General features: G+C 52.0%; 2 protein-coding genes across 5 annotated transcripts; one reads left to right on the forward strand and one right to left on the reverse strand.

Moving 5' to 3' along the window:
• Window positions 1-808: 808 nt before the first annotated feature.
• On the forward strand, window positions 809-11,557 carry Znf771 (zinc finger protein 771). Of its 4 annotated transcripts, none has more exons than XM_076552947.1 (4): window positions 1,354-1,432; window positions 1,797-1,959; window positions 2,581-2,787; window positions 10,557-11,557. In XM_076552947.1, the coding sequence occupies exons 3-4, from the start codon at window positions 2,785-2,787 to the stop codon at window positions 11,367-11,369; spliced, it is 816 nt and encodes a 271-aa protein (XP_076409062.1). In that variant the 5' UTR covers window positions 1,354-1,432; window positions 1,797-1,959; window positions 2,581-2,784; the 3' UTR covers window positions 11,370-11,557. The 4 variants fall into 4 exon arrangements, with proteins under 4 accessions (XP_006977120.2, XP_076409062.1, XP_076409065.1 ...); XM_076552950.1 differs by having other exon boundaries at window positions 2,665-2,787; XM_006977058.4 differs by lacking the exon at window positions 2,581-2,787 and having other exon boundaries at window positions 809-1,432; window positions 1,810-1,959.
• A 2,051-nt stretch (window positions 11,558-13,608) lies between these two features.
• Dctpp1 (dCTP pyrophosphatase 1) lies at window positions 13,609-16,595 on the reverse strand. Its single transcript, XM_006999039.4, has 3 exons — window positions 16,435-16,595; window positions 15,628-15,738; window positions 13,609-14,043 (listed from the first exon to the last, which is right to left on the reverse strand). Exons 1-3 carry the CDS (start codon window positions 16,536-16,538, stop codon window positions 13,755-13,757), a joined length of 504 nt encoding a protein of 167 aa, XP_006999101.2. The 5' UTR covers window positions 16,539-16,595; the 3' UTR covers window positions 13,609-13,754.

Here is a 16,595-nt window from a genome sequence, read left to right on the forward strand (position 1 = left end):
CAACACAACTTTGCATCATTAAATGTTCCACAGCATAAACAAATGCAACACATATTAAAATAATATTCCACAACACCATCAGAAGACAGCCATCAAGGTACAGCTGGAGCTGGATCTTCAGTTACCTCATGCAGACCTTCCCTCTTTTTCCTTTTGAAATGGACGCTTCTATATTGTTGCCCAGCTGGCTTTGAACTCAGGATCCTCCAGAGTAGCTTGGATTACAGAGGTGAGCCAACACACCCAACTTCAAATTTAATTTTCTGTTCTCAGTCCTATCAGGAGCTGATGCCCTCGGGCGTCATTAGAAGCTATCTGTAGTATTCCAAGTGTGTCTCTGAAACACAAATTGTTCTCTCTGCTTTTATCTCCCCTCCCTCCTCCCCTTTTCTTTTGTTTTTTAGCTAGTCTCACAATGTAGGCCTGCTTGGCCTTCGATTTACAGAGATCCACCTGCTCCTGCTTCTGCCTCCCTAATGCTGAGCGACACCCTGCCCAGCTAAAAATATCTAGCGGGATAAGCAAGATAGTACTGTAGTATTGTAGACTGGATTTGACCTTGGGCTAATTTTCCACCCACAATACCTGGTGTCAAAAATGCTTCCTTACTGTGTAATTTAGGCAAGTCAGCCCTCTCTGAATCATCTTGAAGTGCGTGTGTAAAATGGGGCTGTGGTCCTGTATGCAAAGCAAATGTGACCAAGTGTGTAAAACAGTCAGTAAACTGGCACGAACTGGTACACAAACCAGACACCGTAACTCCGCTCCGGAGGTGGGGGGAGGGGCAGAACTAGAACTAGACTCGCCACCAGATCAAAACTAACCAGGGACACAACACAGTGAGACGCTGACTCCAAAGTCAGAAACACCACTTGGTAAACCAAGGGGGCAAGATTGGGCGGCCGTGGATCTGGGCTCTGCGGGCAAACAGCAAGCTGTCTGGCAGGCCAGCAGACGAGAAGGCGACGCGAGAAGAAACAGCGGAGGAAAAAAGGAGGGGATCGAAGAGAGGAGGTAACAGGGCCGCTCTCCAGGCGAGGCGCCAGCGAGAGGCCCAGACCCGCAGCGGCGCACGTGGCCTACGCGGGCGCAGCAGCCTCGGTGGGGCATCGAGACCCAGGAGCGGCGGAGGCCGGCTGAGGGTGGTCGGAACTCGGCTGCAGGGCCTTGAAGGCCGGGCTGGGCATCTTCGGGTCGTTCGGAGTTTGCCGACCGCCGACACCTCCGAGTCCAGGCTCCCCCTCCCGGGGCGGTTAGGACACAAGTCCGGGCCTCCGGCCTCTCCCCCAGGGGCGGGGCCAGGCGCACGAGCCAATGAATGGCCGCCCCCGGGGCCCCGCCCCGCCCCCGCCTCCGGAGCCGCGGCCTTCGCGGAGCACCCAACCGCCCCTCGCCCAGGCCCGGGGCCGCACGAGCGCCGAACCTCGGGCTGGTGAGTGCGCACCCCACCCCAGGGCCTCAGCTCCAGCTGGCCTCCAGCCGGTCCCTTAGCGCTGGGGGTCGCCGACCCAGGCTCCGGGGAGTGACTCAGCGCGAGGAGGGTGGCAACTCGCGGGGAGCTGGAGATTCGAACTGTTCAGGGCCCTGAATACCGGGATGAGTGGGGTGAACGGGTGTCTCCCGAGCTGGGCCCTGGGCAGTGCCGGAGCGTGGGGCCGGGCTAGGGTGGATGGGAGAGGACTAGACTCGGAGCCTGGACAGGGCGGGGGAAGCCACGGCTGCACCGCCTTGTCTGGGCCGGGGCCACCGTGGGGGTGGGGTGGGGGTGGGGGGCGGGTCCTGAGCCTCTGATCCAGCGCCCCGCCTCAGGACACCAAGATGCCTGGCGAACAGCAGGCAGAGGAGGAGGAGGAGGAAGAGATGCAGGAGGAGATGGTGCTGCTGGTGAAGGGTGAGGAGGAGGAGGGTGAGGAGAAGTATGAGGTGGTGAAACTCAAGATCCCTGTGGACAACAAGGAGGTACGTGTGACACCCTGATCCCACCCCCTGCCTCGAGCCCGTGCCAGGTTCAGCGTCCCTCAGACAGAAGTCAGGACGCCTACCCCCAGCCTTCTCCTGGATCTCAGAGCGAGAACCTCGGGATTAGCCCATCCCTCTGCCCACTGCCCTCCACCTGATCGGACAGATGTTTTGGCTCACTGTGAGAGTCAGGCGCCATGCTGCACGGGGACACCATGCTGAGTGTTTCCAGTCTCTTTGCAGCTTGATATCCATAAACTCACAATCCTGGGTCCTGAGTCCAGATATATAGGAGTGGGGAAGGCCAGAGGTGGGAGCATAACTCAGACTCAGGCAACAGTAACAGCTAACTCGTGCATAGTTTCTAGAGTGCCAGATGCTATTCTGGACACCTCCAATCTGGTTTGTTGGTAGTATTGACTCCATTTTACAGGTGAGGAACTGAGGCACAGGACAGTTGGTAACTGACCTAAGATCTCAAAGTTAGTGAGTGACTGCTTCAGGCAGAAAGAATGGCCCTTTGAATGGAGAACTAGGAGCCAGTAGTTCCCTCATACTTCAGCATGGCTCCGGGTACGTTGGTTGGCAGACCATGCTGGGAATCTGAATTTTCTTCTGAAGGGATCTGAAGGTCTTAAGGACATCAGGAGGAGTCAGAGTCTGCCGTTCGAGACCTTAACTGTCACCAGCTGTTCTCCCCCCCAGAGCTTCCAGGACCCTGGGCTGTCCCTGTCTGAGTAGCGTGAGTCCAGGTGAAGGGCTCTTGCATCCTTGGGTTTCCAGGCCCGCATCCCAGGGGGGGAATTCTGATACCCTCTAGTGGACATGGTGAGTTGCTGGGAATGGGGACCTGCTCTCTAGGCCTCTTCACTCCAAATTAACCTTGAAGCCCTGTTTTTTCCAGCCTTCTTGGCTTGTCGTCTTAGCACAGCCCACCTTTCAGGCTCTGCGGGTCCTGCTTACTTCTCTGGTCTGTACATTAAGTCCTAGGGCTCTGGAGCTCAGGTGGACTTCCATCCCTACCTACCAGCTGACAATTCCCAGCCTCGTTAACTTTCCTTGTGGTACTAGGATTGAACCAAGGCTTTACAGGTCTCGTACTGTAGCCCTTTTCCTCTGAGACAGGGTCTCAACCAAGTGGCCTGGGTGGGCCTAGAGCTTGTTCTGTAGGACAGGCAGGCAGGTCGTCCTTTGACCTCAGCCTTCCTAGTAGTTGTGAGATTTCAGGCCTGAGAAAAGCTACTTGGCTTTTTCTCTGTGCCTCAGTTTCCTTGTTAGTAAAAGGGAGAACATAGCAGCGTTTACCTCTTGGAGTTGTCAGCACTGAGTGGATACAGGAGTTCGGGCTGTGTCTTGCACATAAGCATTGTGTAAATAGTTCTGTATTTTTTTGTATGTGTGTGTACCTGTGCACGTGCCAAAGCTGGACAAGGATGGCAGGTGCCTGCTCCATCTCTCTCCACCTTATTCCCTTGACAGGGGGTCTCTCACTGAGCCTGGAGTTAGGTTAGGCTGGCGGCCTGCAAACCTAACTAATCTCCCCATATCCTCCCTCCACAGCACTGAAGGGTGCAAGGCTCAGCTAGTATTTTTGGTTGCTGCTGTTAATTTGTTTTTTTTGAGATGGGGTTTCTGTGTGTAGCCCTAGCTGGCCTGCAACTTGATCTGTAGACCAGGCTGGTCTGAAATTCAGATCTGCTTGCCTCTGTCTCCCGAGTGGGATTAAAGGTGTGTACCACACCTGCCTCCAACTATTTTACTTTATTTAATTTCTTTGAGAGAGGCCCGCATATGGAGGTCGGAAGACAACTTTTGGGAGTCTGTTCTCTCTTTCCACCGTAGGTTCCAGGGACAGAACTTGGTTCTTGAAGGCTACACGACAAACCCTGTTACCTGCTGACCTACCTCACTGGCCTGCCATTTTTATCAAAGGCTTGTTTTAGGCTGATCTCAGGTTGGACAGAGTTGAAGTCAGACTACTCCAGGCAATGGGAAAGACTTCAAGAGAGGGTGCTCAGTGTGGACGGTGGAGACTTAAGTGACAAGTGGTGGTGGGGGAGCAAGAGCAAAGGCTCAGAGAAAGTGACCCTGGAAGGGTCCACTGGGGCCAAAGTGTAACAGGTTTTAAACAAGACAGGGCCGCAGCTTGGGCATGCCGTGTTCCATCCTGCTGTGACATGGGAAGTCTTAAGCCAATCAATGAAAAGAATTGGAGTTTCTTCAAAAGAATCTCTGGCAGGGGGCTGAGGATGTGCCAGCCCATAGAGTTCTTGCCTAGCATGCAGAAGTCCTGACCCCCAGCACCACATAATCAGGCATAGTGGCATGTACTGTGGTCCCAGTACTAGGGAGGTAGAGGCAGGAAGTCCAGAAGTTCAGGGTTGGGGCCAGAGAGATGGCTTAGCAGTTAAGAGCACTTGCTGCTCTTCCAGAGGACCTAGGTTCAATTCCCAGCACCCACATGGTGGCTCTCAACCCCCTGTAACTCCAGTTCCAAGAGATCTAGTGCCCTTTTCTGGCCCCCATGGACACCAAACATACAGGCAAAACATTCAGACACATCATACATTTTTAAAAGTTCAAAGTTCTATTCAGTTACGTAGTGGGTTTAAGGCACGCCTACATGAAACCCTATCTAAAAAAATAAAAGAAGTAAAAAAAAAAAAAAAACCCAGTCAGACATGGTGGCTCATGACTTTAATCCCAGCACTCTGGAGGCGGGGCAGGTGAATCTCTGTGAGTTTGAGGCCAGTCTAGGCTACAGAGTGAGTTCCAAGACAGTCAGGGCAATTAAAGAGGAACCCTGTCTCAAAACAAAAAAAAAGAACAAATACAAAAATATTGACTGCTAAGGTTAGTGGTCTGTGTTGAACTGAAAGTAGCAGCATCAGGAAGAGAAAAAGGTGTTTGGGTACCCACCCCTGAACTAGCTGAAGCTGAGAGAGAAAAAGGTTTATCCTGAAAGTCATAAAAGGTCCATTGGGCCAAACTGTAAATAATGTCAGGTAGCAGTCAAATCCTAGCTCTACCATTTACCTACTTTGCCTCAGTTTCTCCAAATGTAAAGAGGGATAATAAGATCAGTGAATGTGCTAGGCGTGGTGGTGAATGCCTTTTTATTTTTCCTCGAGACAGGGTTTTGTTGTGTAGCCTTGGTTCTCCTGCCTCTGCCTCCCAAGTGCTGGGAATAAAAGCATTTGCCACCACCACACTGGCTGGTGTCGAATGCCTTTAATCTCAGCATTCCAGAGGCAGAGACAAGAGGATCTCAGTGAGTTTGAGGCTGGCCTGGTCTACATACTGAGTTCCAGAACAGTCAAGACAAGAGACCCTGTCTTAAACAAACTGTCTGACCCCCAAATGTCAGTCTGGGATCTGGGTAAGTGGATTAGGAGGAGGGTGGTTGGAGGGTTAGACACAAGGCACAAGTGGCCCTCTGCCACCAAGACAGCTCAGTCATTTGTTAGGTGGCCTCTCTTAGCCTCAGTTCCCAGTGTACAAATTAGTTATCTCAAAAGTGCCTTCTGGCCCGCATGGTGGTGCATACCTGTAATCCATTCCAGCTCTAGGGAGGCCAAGGCAGGAGGATTGCAAGTTCCAGGCCAGCGTGGGCTGCATAGCAAGTGCCTGTCTGGGGGGTGGGTGGTGGGTGGTGTCCAGTACCAGCCGACTGATCATTACCTGTCATCTCATGGCCATGCCTTGTTGAGAATAGGCCTCAATGGGGTTGTGGATGTAACTCCCTGGTAAAGCTGGGCATGTTAGGTTCAGTCCCCAGAGCTGTAGGGAGATAGTCCTCAGGGATGGTACACTCAGAGCCTGGAGTAGTAGTCTTTGTCTGCCTGTCAAACTCTGATCTGCCTGAATTTGAAGTCATTTGTGTGAGTGTGTGTACAGTGGGTACCATGGTATGGGGGTACCATGGCCCCTATGGCAGTCGGAGGACAACTTTACAGAAGTTGGTTCTTTGTTCTACCAGGTGAGTCTTACGGATAAGACTCAGGTCATCAAGCTTAGCAACAGGTGCCCTTTCCAGCTGAGCCATCCTACTAGCCCTGAGTGGAACTCTTTAAATAATAAATACATATCTTGGAGGAGTACAAAATACACACACACACACACACACACACACACACACACAAACACACACACACAAAGGTTCTATGTACATCCGCACTGATCATCGGGAGCTTGATAAAGTGAAAGTCGTTGTTTCTGCAATGCTGGAGGTTGAATTTAGGGTCTTGTGCATATTAGGCACCACTGAGCTATATCACCAGCATAAAATGAAGATTTAAAAAAATTAAGATGTATTATATTTGTGCACAAGTATTTTGCCTGCATGTATGTGTGCATCAGATATGTGTAGTTCCCATAGAGGCCAGAAGAGGGTATTGTAACCCCTGAAACTGAAGTTTCAGATACTTGTGGGTTCTAGGAACTCAGTCCAGGTCCTCTACTGCAGTGGCCAGTGCTCTTAACCACAGAGCACTCTTTTCAACCCCTAAAAGGAAGATTAGGACTCAAATCTTGGATGAGGCTTAACATTCAAGCTGTCCTCAAACCCTGTATAGCTGAAGAACTAGAATTCCTGGTCTTCTGTTTCTACCTCATAAAAAATGCTGGAATTCCAGGCATGGAGCTAGCTGGAATTCACAGTAGAGTGGAGGCTGGCCTTGAATTTCTGTTCTTTCTGCATCCACCTCCTGAGTACCGGGATTACAGTGGCATGCCACCATGGCAGGTGTAGGCAGTGCTGGGGTTAGGCCTAGGATTTCGTGTGTGCTAAGTAATGACTACCGACTGAGCCACAGCTCCAACCTGAGTCTGTATTTTTCACAAGTGCTAGGCTGTGGGCCACATCCTGTGGTAAGGAGCTAGCCTTGGGGGTGGTGTTTTATACTTTGTAGGAAAAGAGGAGAATTTTGACTAAAGGGTTTAGGGGAGAAGGCAAGGTGCCTAGGTGAATTCACACTTCAGTGTGAGGTTAGGATCGCATCATGACTAAGAATGATAGACCTGAGTTTAAACCCTGGCTCTGCTGTTTATTAGCTGTATGGCCTTGGGTAATCAGTTGATGTCTGTGACTTATTTCTTCATTTATATGAGGGGGCTGAGGTACCTAGCACAAAGGGTTATGGAAATTTCATTAGCTTGTTTTCAGACAGGGTCTCACCATTTAACCCAGGCTAGCCTCAAGCTCATGACCCTCTTGCCTCAGCCATCCAAGTGCTAGAATGATGGTTATCTCTCCAGGCCTTATCAGTGTCTCAGGGAGCTAGACTCAGACCATTACCAAGATTCCACTCCAGGTGCCCGAGGCCCCTCCATCTGGGGATGGAGGTAGTGATAACTAGTGGGAAGGATTTCTTTCTCCCAAGTCGAAGAAGCCAGTGTGAGCTCCAGACTGGGCACCGTCAACTTGAAGAAGGATGCTGGGGGAAGGATCTAGAAGAAAGGTCATCTCCACAGTGTCTCATGTTGACACAGACTCAGTGGATGTCACAACCAGGGAAGGGAGGACAGTGTGGCCCTGAGTAATTCAGACTGGAACTCCCCGGTGTTCTTTAACGGATGGAGACTTAGAGGGAGCCTCTGTCTGGTCCTGGCTGTGAGTTCAGGGGAGTTGTATCTCCTCATTATCTCCTCATGCTTTGTCAACTTAGTCTCTCTAAGCCTTGGTGTTCTCTGCTGTCAGGAGGTAGACCCTGTGATCCCTGTACTCAGCAGGTGGAGGTAAGGGGATTTCAAGTTCCAGGCTAGCCTGGGCTATATGATAGCAAGGCAAGAACCTCTCCATAAAACAAACAAACAAAATAAATAAATAAACAAAAGTAAACCTGCATGGTGGAACACACTTGTAATCCAACAGTCAGGAGGCAGATTTTGTCCATGAGTATGAGGCTAGCCTAGGCTACACATTAAGATACTGTCCCACCTGACTGAGGGGTAACGGGAAGATTTACTGTAATATCATACATGTCAAAGTCTGACATGGGGCTCTTGACTACAGAAGCCCCTTTTAGGCACTGCATTTCAAGATACACACCCTGCTGTGAATGCCCAAAACCTTGAATGGTTTCAAATCATTCATATATATATATATATATAGGTTGTTGTTGAGATAGGTGCTTGCCATATTCCCCAAGCTGGCCCAGAACTTGTGATCCTCCTGCTTCAGTCTCCTGAGTCCTGGGATTATAGGTGTGCTCTCATACCTGGCCTGTGTTTTTTTTCTTTAGGTATATACCCATGATACAATTTAATTTCTAAATTAGGCATAGTAAGAGTTCAACAATAATAACATAGAACTATAATAATATACTGTAATAAAGTTGGTTTAAACTTACAAATTGTTTATTTTTTGGAATTTTCCATTTAATATTTTCAGACCGAGATTGACTGCTGGCAGCTGAAACTTGGGCAAGCCAAGCCAAGCTAAGGGAGGGCATTGTTATTAAAGCCAGAGCTCTCTTGGCTGGTTGCTAATTTCCCACATTGTCTCATGTTCTAGTTTTCTTCTTTGTTTTGTTTTGAGATGGGGTCTCTTTATGCAACCCTGACTGGCCAGGAACTCTCTATGTAGACCAGGCTGCCTTTGAACTCACAGGAGATGCACCTGCCTCTGCCTCCTGAGTGCTGGGATTAAGTCATGTGCCACCCCCCACCTGACCACAAAGCCAGTGTCTTATAAAGGACTGATGGCCTTCGAGTTGCACTGCTCCAGCTGCTGAAAGAGAAGGTCCTGTTCCCTGTCACTTACCGTTCTTGCGGTGTTTCCTCCTCTTTAAAGGAGAGTGGCATTGGATTGAACACAGGAGAGGCTGCAGGTCTTGTCCTGTGTTGCAGGTGATTCTCTGATCATGAATTAACAGGTTTTTTTTCTCTCTGTGTGTGTTTATTTGATTTTATTTTAAAATACAGGGCCTATGTAATCTTGACTGTCTTGAAACTTGCTGTGTAGACCAGGCTGGGCTGGAACTCACAGAGATCCTCCTGCTTCTGCCGTCTGGGTGCTGGGATTAAAGGTGTGAGCCACCAAGCCCAGCATGAGTTAATGTTCTTAATTGCTTGGTTCACCGTACTCATCGTTGGCTTTACTAGGGGATCTTTTCACCCCAGTGTCCTCCAGTTCTCTTCCCCACCAGGAAGCAAACTGTACCTCACTCACAAACTTCCTTCACGGACAGGAAGTCCACGCCATGCTTTCAGCCGTCTATACATGGTATTTTTCTTTTTTATTAGAAGGGAGTAATGTGCCTTCAATATTCCTCCTCACTCTTGAGTACAAAATGTTTCTGCTTCATCTGCTTCTTACACAGCATTCTTGCCTTTTCCTGATTTTATCTCTAGAAGTCCAGACTGACTCAAGCTTCACAACTTCAGGCCTCAGAGCAGCATTTGGCTTCTTCTTCACAGCTTAAGAACGAGCTTGCTCTTAAAGGTCTGCTGAGAGCCTGGTCCTGGCCAAGCTGCCCCTGTCCTGGCTTCTGCCCACACTCGCCAGCTGGCCGCTCCAGTTTCCTCTGCCATCCCCTGGGTGCTCTCTTCAGCCTCGAGGCTTTAGTGACCACTCTAGGCTGAAAACGGCTTGGTCCTGAGTTCCGTACAGCCCCAAGCAGATTGTACTCCCCCCTCCCTGCTCCCCTCAGGAAAAGGCAGCTCCACCCATGGAGTTCTAAGCCTAAACGCCTTGGATACTTGGGGCCAGGCATGGTGGTGGCCCACGCTTTTAATCCCAGGAGGAGAGGTAGAGGCAGGCAGATCTAACTAAACCCTAGTCACTTTGAGTCTTACATCAAGGCCAATTTGTTGCCATCTCTTAAACTTTAAAGTGGATAAGCGGACATCTCGCTGGCTCCACTTTCTACTAGTTTCCTGGGCTTAGAGCAACCGGTCCTTTGTCGGATGAGAGCAGTTGCCTCCTTGCTAGGCTCCTGGTTCTGTCTTTCTGCCTTCGTTTGGGTTCCCAAAGAGCCTTTTGAAATGTGTGAGCTAGTCACTTTCCTGATGAGAATTCTGAGACGTCCCTTATAGCGGTTCTGCATGTCAGTCCTCCCCGTGGCCCGCCGGGGCCTGTTTCCCTCCGGATAACCGGCCCTGTCACAACAGGGTCTTCCTAGCCCGCCTAACTCGGCAGCATTCCAGCTGTACCAGCCGTCTTAACCTGTTACTCCTGTAAGCAGGATTCCCCCGAGGGCTGAGGAAATTGGTAGCTCTCAGTCACTGCTACATCACAAGCACTTGGGTTTTGAGACAGGGTCCCCGTATGAAGTCAGACTGGCCTGGATCTCGGGATCCTCCCGTCCCACTGCTGGCCTTACGGGCACCTAGCACTTTTTAATGTCAAATCCCCAGTGCCTCTTAACTCTATAACCTAGGACGTGCCCAATAGATGTATGAATTAATATAAGTAACTGTAATGCCACCCGGCACTGTAATGTATTAACTCATGTAAGGTGCACAATCACGGAGGCAGGCACAGCTTCCTATTTTACAGATGGAGGAACTGAGGCTCAAAAAAAATTGCGTTGTGCAGGAGACCAAGGTTTCCGCTGGGGCCTCTTAAGGCTGACCTGTCCTCCCTCTCCCTGCAGGTCGCCAGCCAGATGCCAGCGCCGTCGGCCGACCCGGCGCGCCCCCACGCGTGCCCGGACTGCGGCCGTGCCTTTGCACGCCGCTCCACACTAGCCAAACATGCGCGCACGCACACGGGCGAGCGTCCCTTCGCGTGCACGGAGTGCGGCCGGTGCTTTTCGCAGAAGTCGGCGCTGACTAAGCACGGCCGCACGCACACGGGCGAGCGACCCTACCAGTGCCCAGAGTGCGACAAGCGCTTCTCCGCCGCCTCGAACCTGCGGCAGCACCGGCGGCGGCACACGGGCGAGAAGCCGTACGCATGCGCACACTGCGGCCGGCGCTTTGCGCAGAGCTCCAATTACGCGCAGCACTTGCGCGTGCACACGGGCGAGAAGCCTTACGCGTGCCCGGACTGCGGACGAGCCTTCGGCGGAAGTTCGTGCCTGGCGCGCCACCGACGCACGCACACGGGCGAGCGCCCGTACGCATGCGCCGACTGCGGCACGCGCTTCGCTCAGAGCTCGGCGCTGGCCAAGCACCGGCGCGTGCACACGGGCGAGAAGCCGCATCGCTGCGCCGTGTGCGGCCGGCGCTTCGGCCACCGTTCCAACCTGGCGGAGCATGCGCGCACGCATACGGGCGAGCGGCCCTACCCGTGCACGGAGTGCGGCCGGCGCTTCCGCCTCAGCTCACACTTCATCCGCCACCGACGCGCGCACATGCGGCGCCGCCTCTACATCTGCGCCGGCTGCGGCCGAGACTTCAAGCTGCCCGCCAGTGCCACAGCCGCCACGCCCACCGAGCGCTGCCCGGAGTGCGAGGGCAGCTGAGCCACGGCGGGGCAGCGAGGGGCACTTGGGGTTCGCACCCGAACGGCTCCTTCCGCGCCTGCCACCTGGGTCGGGGTGCTTTGGGACTGGGCGACAGGGAGTGCCCTAATTGGGGTCCCTCGAAACCGTGCCCCGTCCCCAGCTACATTCCCTTGGCCTTTCTGAGTGAATAAAGTATTCTATCCTCACCTCCCCGGTGCCTGTGAGTGAGGTGGGGGGGAAGGGGAAGGGCACCAGGTATAACGGAACCAAGTGGGCTGACAGTGTTGGCCTTTGGGGGTCAGTGCGTCGAATGGGGAGAAAAGGGGTCATACAGATTTAAGAACTGCCTCCTGAATCTTGAGATGACGAACTTGCACCACCGCAGCTCGCTCCAAACCTCATTTTATCTTCACTGTTGCAGACAGCTAGTGAATGGCGTAGCGCGGATACGGAAATTGGCGATCACAATCCGGTGTTCCCCAGAACTGAGATGGGGGAAAGTCGGCAGTGACTTCTCGGGGTGTGTGTGTAGGTATCTCTATATATTAGTCTTGCAGAGGCTCTAGGTTCCATTCCAAGTATCCATAACTCCAGTTCTAGGGGATCCAAAGCCCTCTTCTGACTTCCACGGGCACCAGGCACTGACATGGTACACTTACACACATGTAGACAAAACATTTATACATATGAAAAATAAATTTTGTAGCCAAGCTGCCCTCAAACGTGGGTCCTTCTGTCTCAGCCTCTTCAATGCTGGGATTACAGGTATGGAATTAGTGGTTTTTAAAAAACATGGGGGAGGGGGCTGTGTGCCATGGTGTGTGTGTGTGGGGGGGTCGGTCAGAGGACACCTGCAGGAATTGGTTTTCTCCCTTTACCTAGTGGATCTCTGGGACGGATGAGGCTCTGGATTTGTGCATGCTTGAGTGCAGGTGCCGATGGAGTCCAGATGAGGGGGTAAGAGTTGGAGCCAGTTACAGGCATTTGTGAGCAGCCTGATGTGAGTGCTGGGGACACTTCAGTCCTCTGCAAGGTGCTGGGTGTGGTGCTGCACGCCTTTAATCTCAGCACTTGGGAGGCAGATGGACTTGAGTCCAAGGCCAGCCTGGTCTACACAGCCAGTTCCTGGCCAGCCAACGATACATAGTGAGACCTTGTCTCAACAAACAACAAAGACCGGGAAGAGGAGCAGCAAGTGTGTAACTGCTCAGCATCTCTCCAGCCCTAGAAGTCAGTTTTCCCCCTCCCTTGTGGCGTACACCTTTATTTTCCATCATATTTTCAGTATTTGAGAATTTCACACAATGCATCCCCAGTCACACTCACTTCCTATTTCTCCCGGCTCGGCCCTCCCACCAAAAAAGCAAAAAAATACACCAAGTCCAATTTGTGTTGCCCATATACTCCCTGGAGCATGGTCAAACTCCCAGTGTCCAGTCCCTTAAAGAAAACTGAGTCCTCCCCACCCACCTCCAGAAGCCATCAACTGTGAGGAGCTATACCCCAGCATCCCTTTCAAGCCATGTTTTAGGATTTGTCAGGATGCTAGAGCACGCCTTTAATCCCAGCACTCTGGAGGCAGAGGCAGGCGGACCTCTGTGAGTTCAAGGCCAGCCTGGTCTACAGTGAGTTCTAGGACAGCCAGAGCTACAGAGAAACCCTGTCTTGAAAAACAAAAAAACAAAACAAAACAAAAAAAAGCTTGGAGCTCCAGCGACAAGGCTGCACGAAATTTGATTATACACAAGGAATAAAGGAGAGGGAGTAAAATTAAATTTTGTAAGATTCAGTACATTTGGTAATATAAAACTAAAGCAGTTTTAATATAAATTGTTTTCCCTGGGAAGGCAAGGGTCATTAGAGAAAAGGGACAGGGGAGGGTGCTGGGGACCCCTCACTTTACTGATGTGGAAACAGCCCGAGGGGCAGGCACTACCACTGCTTTCTCTGCAGTACCCCTCTTTTTGGGAGGCAGGCCTAGCTGTCTTAGCGGAAGTGGTGTGCCTTAGGTCACACACCACATAAACACCATCTAGCTGGAGAGGAAGCGCAGACTTAGCCAGGTGAGAGGGGTGGGCGGCCTTTACTTACACCACGGACCAAGGAGGAAAGGAGGCCGTATCCTGCGCTCATCAAAGACTTGTGGCCCACATTTACTTCCTGTTCTCTGCTTTTCTAAGTCCTAAGTTGAAAAGGCAAAATAACAACTGGGGAGCCCTGCTTCTCTGAAGGCCACCCAAGAAAAATCTAGAAGCTGTTGCCTTAAATCATTTTATTGAGAGAGAAAAGACCAGTAGACTATCTTTTGGAGACTCTTGGGTCTCACTCAGACCCATGAGTTAGTATGAATGGACCAGAACAAGTCCATCTCTGCTGTTCAGACACCGTTTTCTAGGTAGAGGCCTAGTTTTTCAACTCAGAGGCAGGGTCTGCAGCCCCCACAGGCTGGTTTTCTGAGATGGTCTCATGGGGCAAGTCTGTGTACTTGCAGGCAGAACCTCGGGAGAGATGGACTGGGTAGCGTCGTCGGTTGGTGTCCATTTTGGAGACCACTGCTCGAGGTAAATCCACATGACAACGAGCTGCCAATGCTACCAGGTAGATGAGGACGTCACTAAGCTCCTCTTGAAGGGCTGCTCGCTCTTTTGGCGGCCAGGCTTGAGGACCAGGCTCTGCATCAGACTTCCACTGACTGGAAAGAGAACAGAACAGACACACGAGCTTGCTAGTTCAGTGGGCCCACCTCCAGTCTATCAAGTATCACACTTCCACAGCCCAGAAAACCCCTCTGAGGTAATCCACCTGCCTGGGCTCTGGATGGAGCCAGGTGGGGAAGAGACTGGAACAGGTAACAGCCAAACCCCCACGACTACCCAAGCCAAGGAGAGACAAGGGACACTGTTGAGACACTTGGAGGGTCTAGGCTACTTTTCCCTAGCCTAGCTGCTGCCATTCCTAACCAAACCCCAGACCTAGGTCAGTGCAGAAGCTGAATTTACCTTCCTGTTAACTTATCTTCACCCATTAATCTCCCACCAAAAGCCAATACCCCCTTTCTGTTTGCAGTCACTGTTCTTTCTCGGGTCTCGATTCAGAGGTTACCACCTCAGAAACTCTTACGTCCTCATCTCCCTTCCGCTCCCAAGACAGCTTCTTATGGAGCCGAGAATGAACACCTGATCGATCCTGCAGCCTCTTCCTCTCCAGGGAGGGGATTCCATCCCACACCACATCTGACTTGACTCCCCTTTTAACCCACGCCACAGTTCCAGATCATTTAAAATTAGCTCATGTATTATCAGTCTCCTTCCACTAGGACCGGAGTCAGCCTGGTCCAAGGCCCCATCTTTTGGTTCCAGACGACCTAACCCACAGCTGATGCTAATTCACCTGTAAAAAAGGAATGGCCTGCTCAGACGTCTGTGTTCTCTGTTCTTCAGCTCTACAATGGCTGCCCCTAAAGGGCTACACCAGCCTGCTCACTAGTCTGCGCCACTCTCTCAGACGACCAATCTGCCCTGCAGGCACAGAGATCTTTCTGCAACTCAGGTTATCAGGCCCTCCGTCCAAACTTCATCACTTTCTAGCTCCAACCTTTTCTGCCTGGGTTTGCCTCCACCCTCGTCTCCCACAGTTCCATCTTCTTCAAAATGCCTGCGATGGGCCAGACGCTTGGGACAGGCCAGAGAACAAGAACAGATACGAAGTCCTCATATTGGATCGGATTCTCCCAGAATTTAACCTGCCCTTTTTTGCCTCACTAATTCCTTTTTTTTTTTTTTAAAGAATGTACTGATTGTGGGTGTTCGCAGGCACCTGTGTATCTATCTGTACGTGTACTGCAGATACGCAGGAGCCTCCACGGCCAGAAGAGTGTCAGCTCCCCTGAAACTGGAGTTATGGGCATTATGACCTGCAAGTGGGGTGCTGGGAAAGGAACCCTGCTCTTCTGACGGAGCGGGAGGTGCACTGAGACATCTCAGCAGCCCCCTCGCCACCTCTGAAGTGCAGGCCACCGGGCAGGTCCTATTTTGAAATTCCTTATTTTCAGTCCACACAGGGGTAAAATGCCGGTGACAACTGTCCTTCCTATACCTAGGTCTGCCTCACTTTTCCTCTCCCCGGAAACCGGGACCCACCTGTCATCTCTATCTCCCCAGCAGCAGCACAGAATACAGCAGTAAGGAAAATAAAACCCGCCCCTGTGTTTGGGGCTCAGGTACATGCTTCCCTCCCCGAACAGCAGCCTCTTCCAGGAAGCCCCCCATCTACTCACAAGAGTTCTGCCAGCTCGCCCACTTCTCCCACCAAGGCTAGGAGCAAGTTCCGGGGCTGGTGGAACTGCTCCCAGTCCCGCTCGGCAGCAAACTCTGCGTGGAGGCGTCGACTGGAGAGAAAACAAAGGGCGGAGGTTCAAGTCCCAGGGCTGGAGAGTGAGGGACAAGATGCAGGGCCCAGGCAGGTACCAGGTCAGGTCATCCACAGAGATGGGGCACAATAGGAACCCCAGTCAGTTTTTGGATGTCCTTAAGTTAGTACCCCCTAACAAGACTTGTTCTGATCATCTGGAAATGAACGCGCCCCTGTACAGATTTTAACCTCAAGCTAAATTTTGCACCACTCTTCATTATTCCATTTTTTCCCTGCCACTTCTGCCGGTCCTCTCCCTTGACGCCCTTATGTTTGCACGCCTAAGTCCAGCTAATCACCGGATGCAGTTTTGAGACAACGTCCCCTGGGGGCCTCCCTTGATATTCTGCAAGAAGAAATAACATCTCTCTACACTTCAGCCTCCCCTGTCCTCCCACCCTCACTCTTGGGGTGCACAGGCACTATCAGACCCCCGTTATCTCCTCAAAGTTGGACTAAAGGTTGGTATTAACATGCCCGGGGGCGCCACCCATTTTCCCCGGCTTCAGGTGGTGCACCGTGCAGATGAGGTTTGGCTAGGCTCGCCAGAGGTCCGCGAGGAGGGCCCCGACGGACACGAGCATGTTCTTCCTGCGGACCACGTGGAGGGGACCTCCCCACTACGACAAAAGGGCCAATCTCTTCACCCGAGGCAGGACAAGGACTTGCTTACATGTCCTCAAGCGTGGGCTCCGGGCTGAAGCTGAACGGGCCGGCAGCAGCAGCAGCATCTTCTTGCCCCGCATCACCACGCGTACCGCCACCAGCCTGGGACATCCCGCCCACCCGTCCCAGCCGCGCGGGCGCGAGCAAACACCGCGCCACGCTCGGAGC

Source organism: Peromyscus maniculatus, chromosome 1 (assembly GCF_049852395.1).
Source record: "Peromyscus maniculatus bairdii isolate BWxNUB_F1_BW_parent chromosome 1, HU_Pman_BW_mat_3.1, whole genome shotgun sequence".
NCBI classification, from domain to species: domain Eukaryota; kingdom Metazoa; phylum Chordata; class Mammalia; order Rodentia; family Cricetidae; genus Peromyscus; species Peromyscus maniculatus.

Excerpts from the sequence above, each read along its gene's own strand:
- Znf771 (XM_006977058.4), top strand. The coding sequence starts at position 1,319 with ATGGCCGCCCCCGGGGCCCCGCCCCGCCCCCGCCTCCGGAGCCGCGGC. Across the intron at positions 1,433-1,809 it reads GAGCGCCGAACCTCGGGCTG|GACACCAAGATGCCTGGCGA; the intron begins GTGAGTGCGCAC and ends GCCCCGCCTCAG. Across the intron at positions 1,960-10,556 it reads TCCCTGTGGACAACAAGGAG|GTCGCCAGCCAGATGCCAGC; the intron begins GTACGTGTGACA and ends CTCTCCCTGCAG.
- Dctpp1 (XM_006999039.4), bottom strand. The coding sequence starts at position 16,538 with ATGTCCCAGGCTGGTGGCGGTACGCGTGGTGATGCGGGGCAAGAAGAT. Across the intron at positions 15,739-16,434 it reads GAGCCCACGCTTGAGGACAT|TCGACGCCTCCACGCAGAGT; the intron begins GTAAGCAAGTCC and ends TTTTCTCTCCAG. Across the intron at positions 14,044-15,627 it reads GGCGAGCTGGCAGAACTCTT|TCAGTGGAAGTCTGATGCAG; the intron begins GTGAGTAGATGG and ends TTCTCTTTCCAG.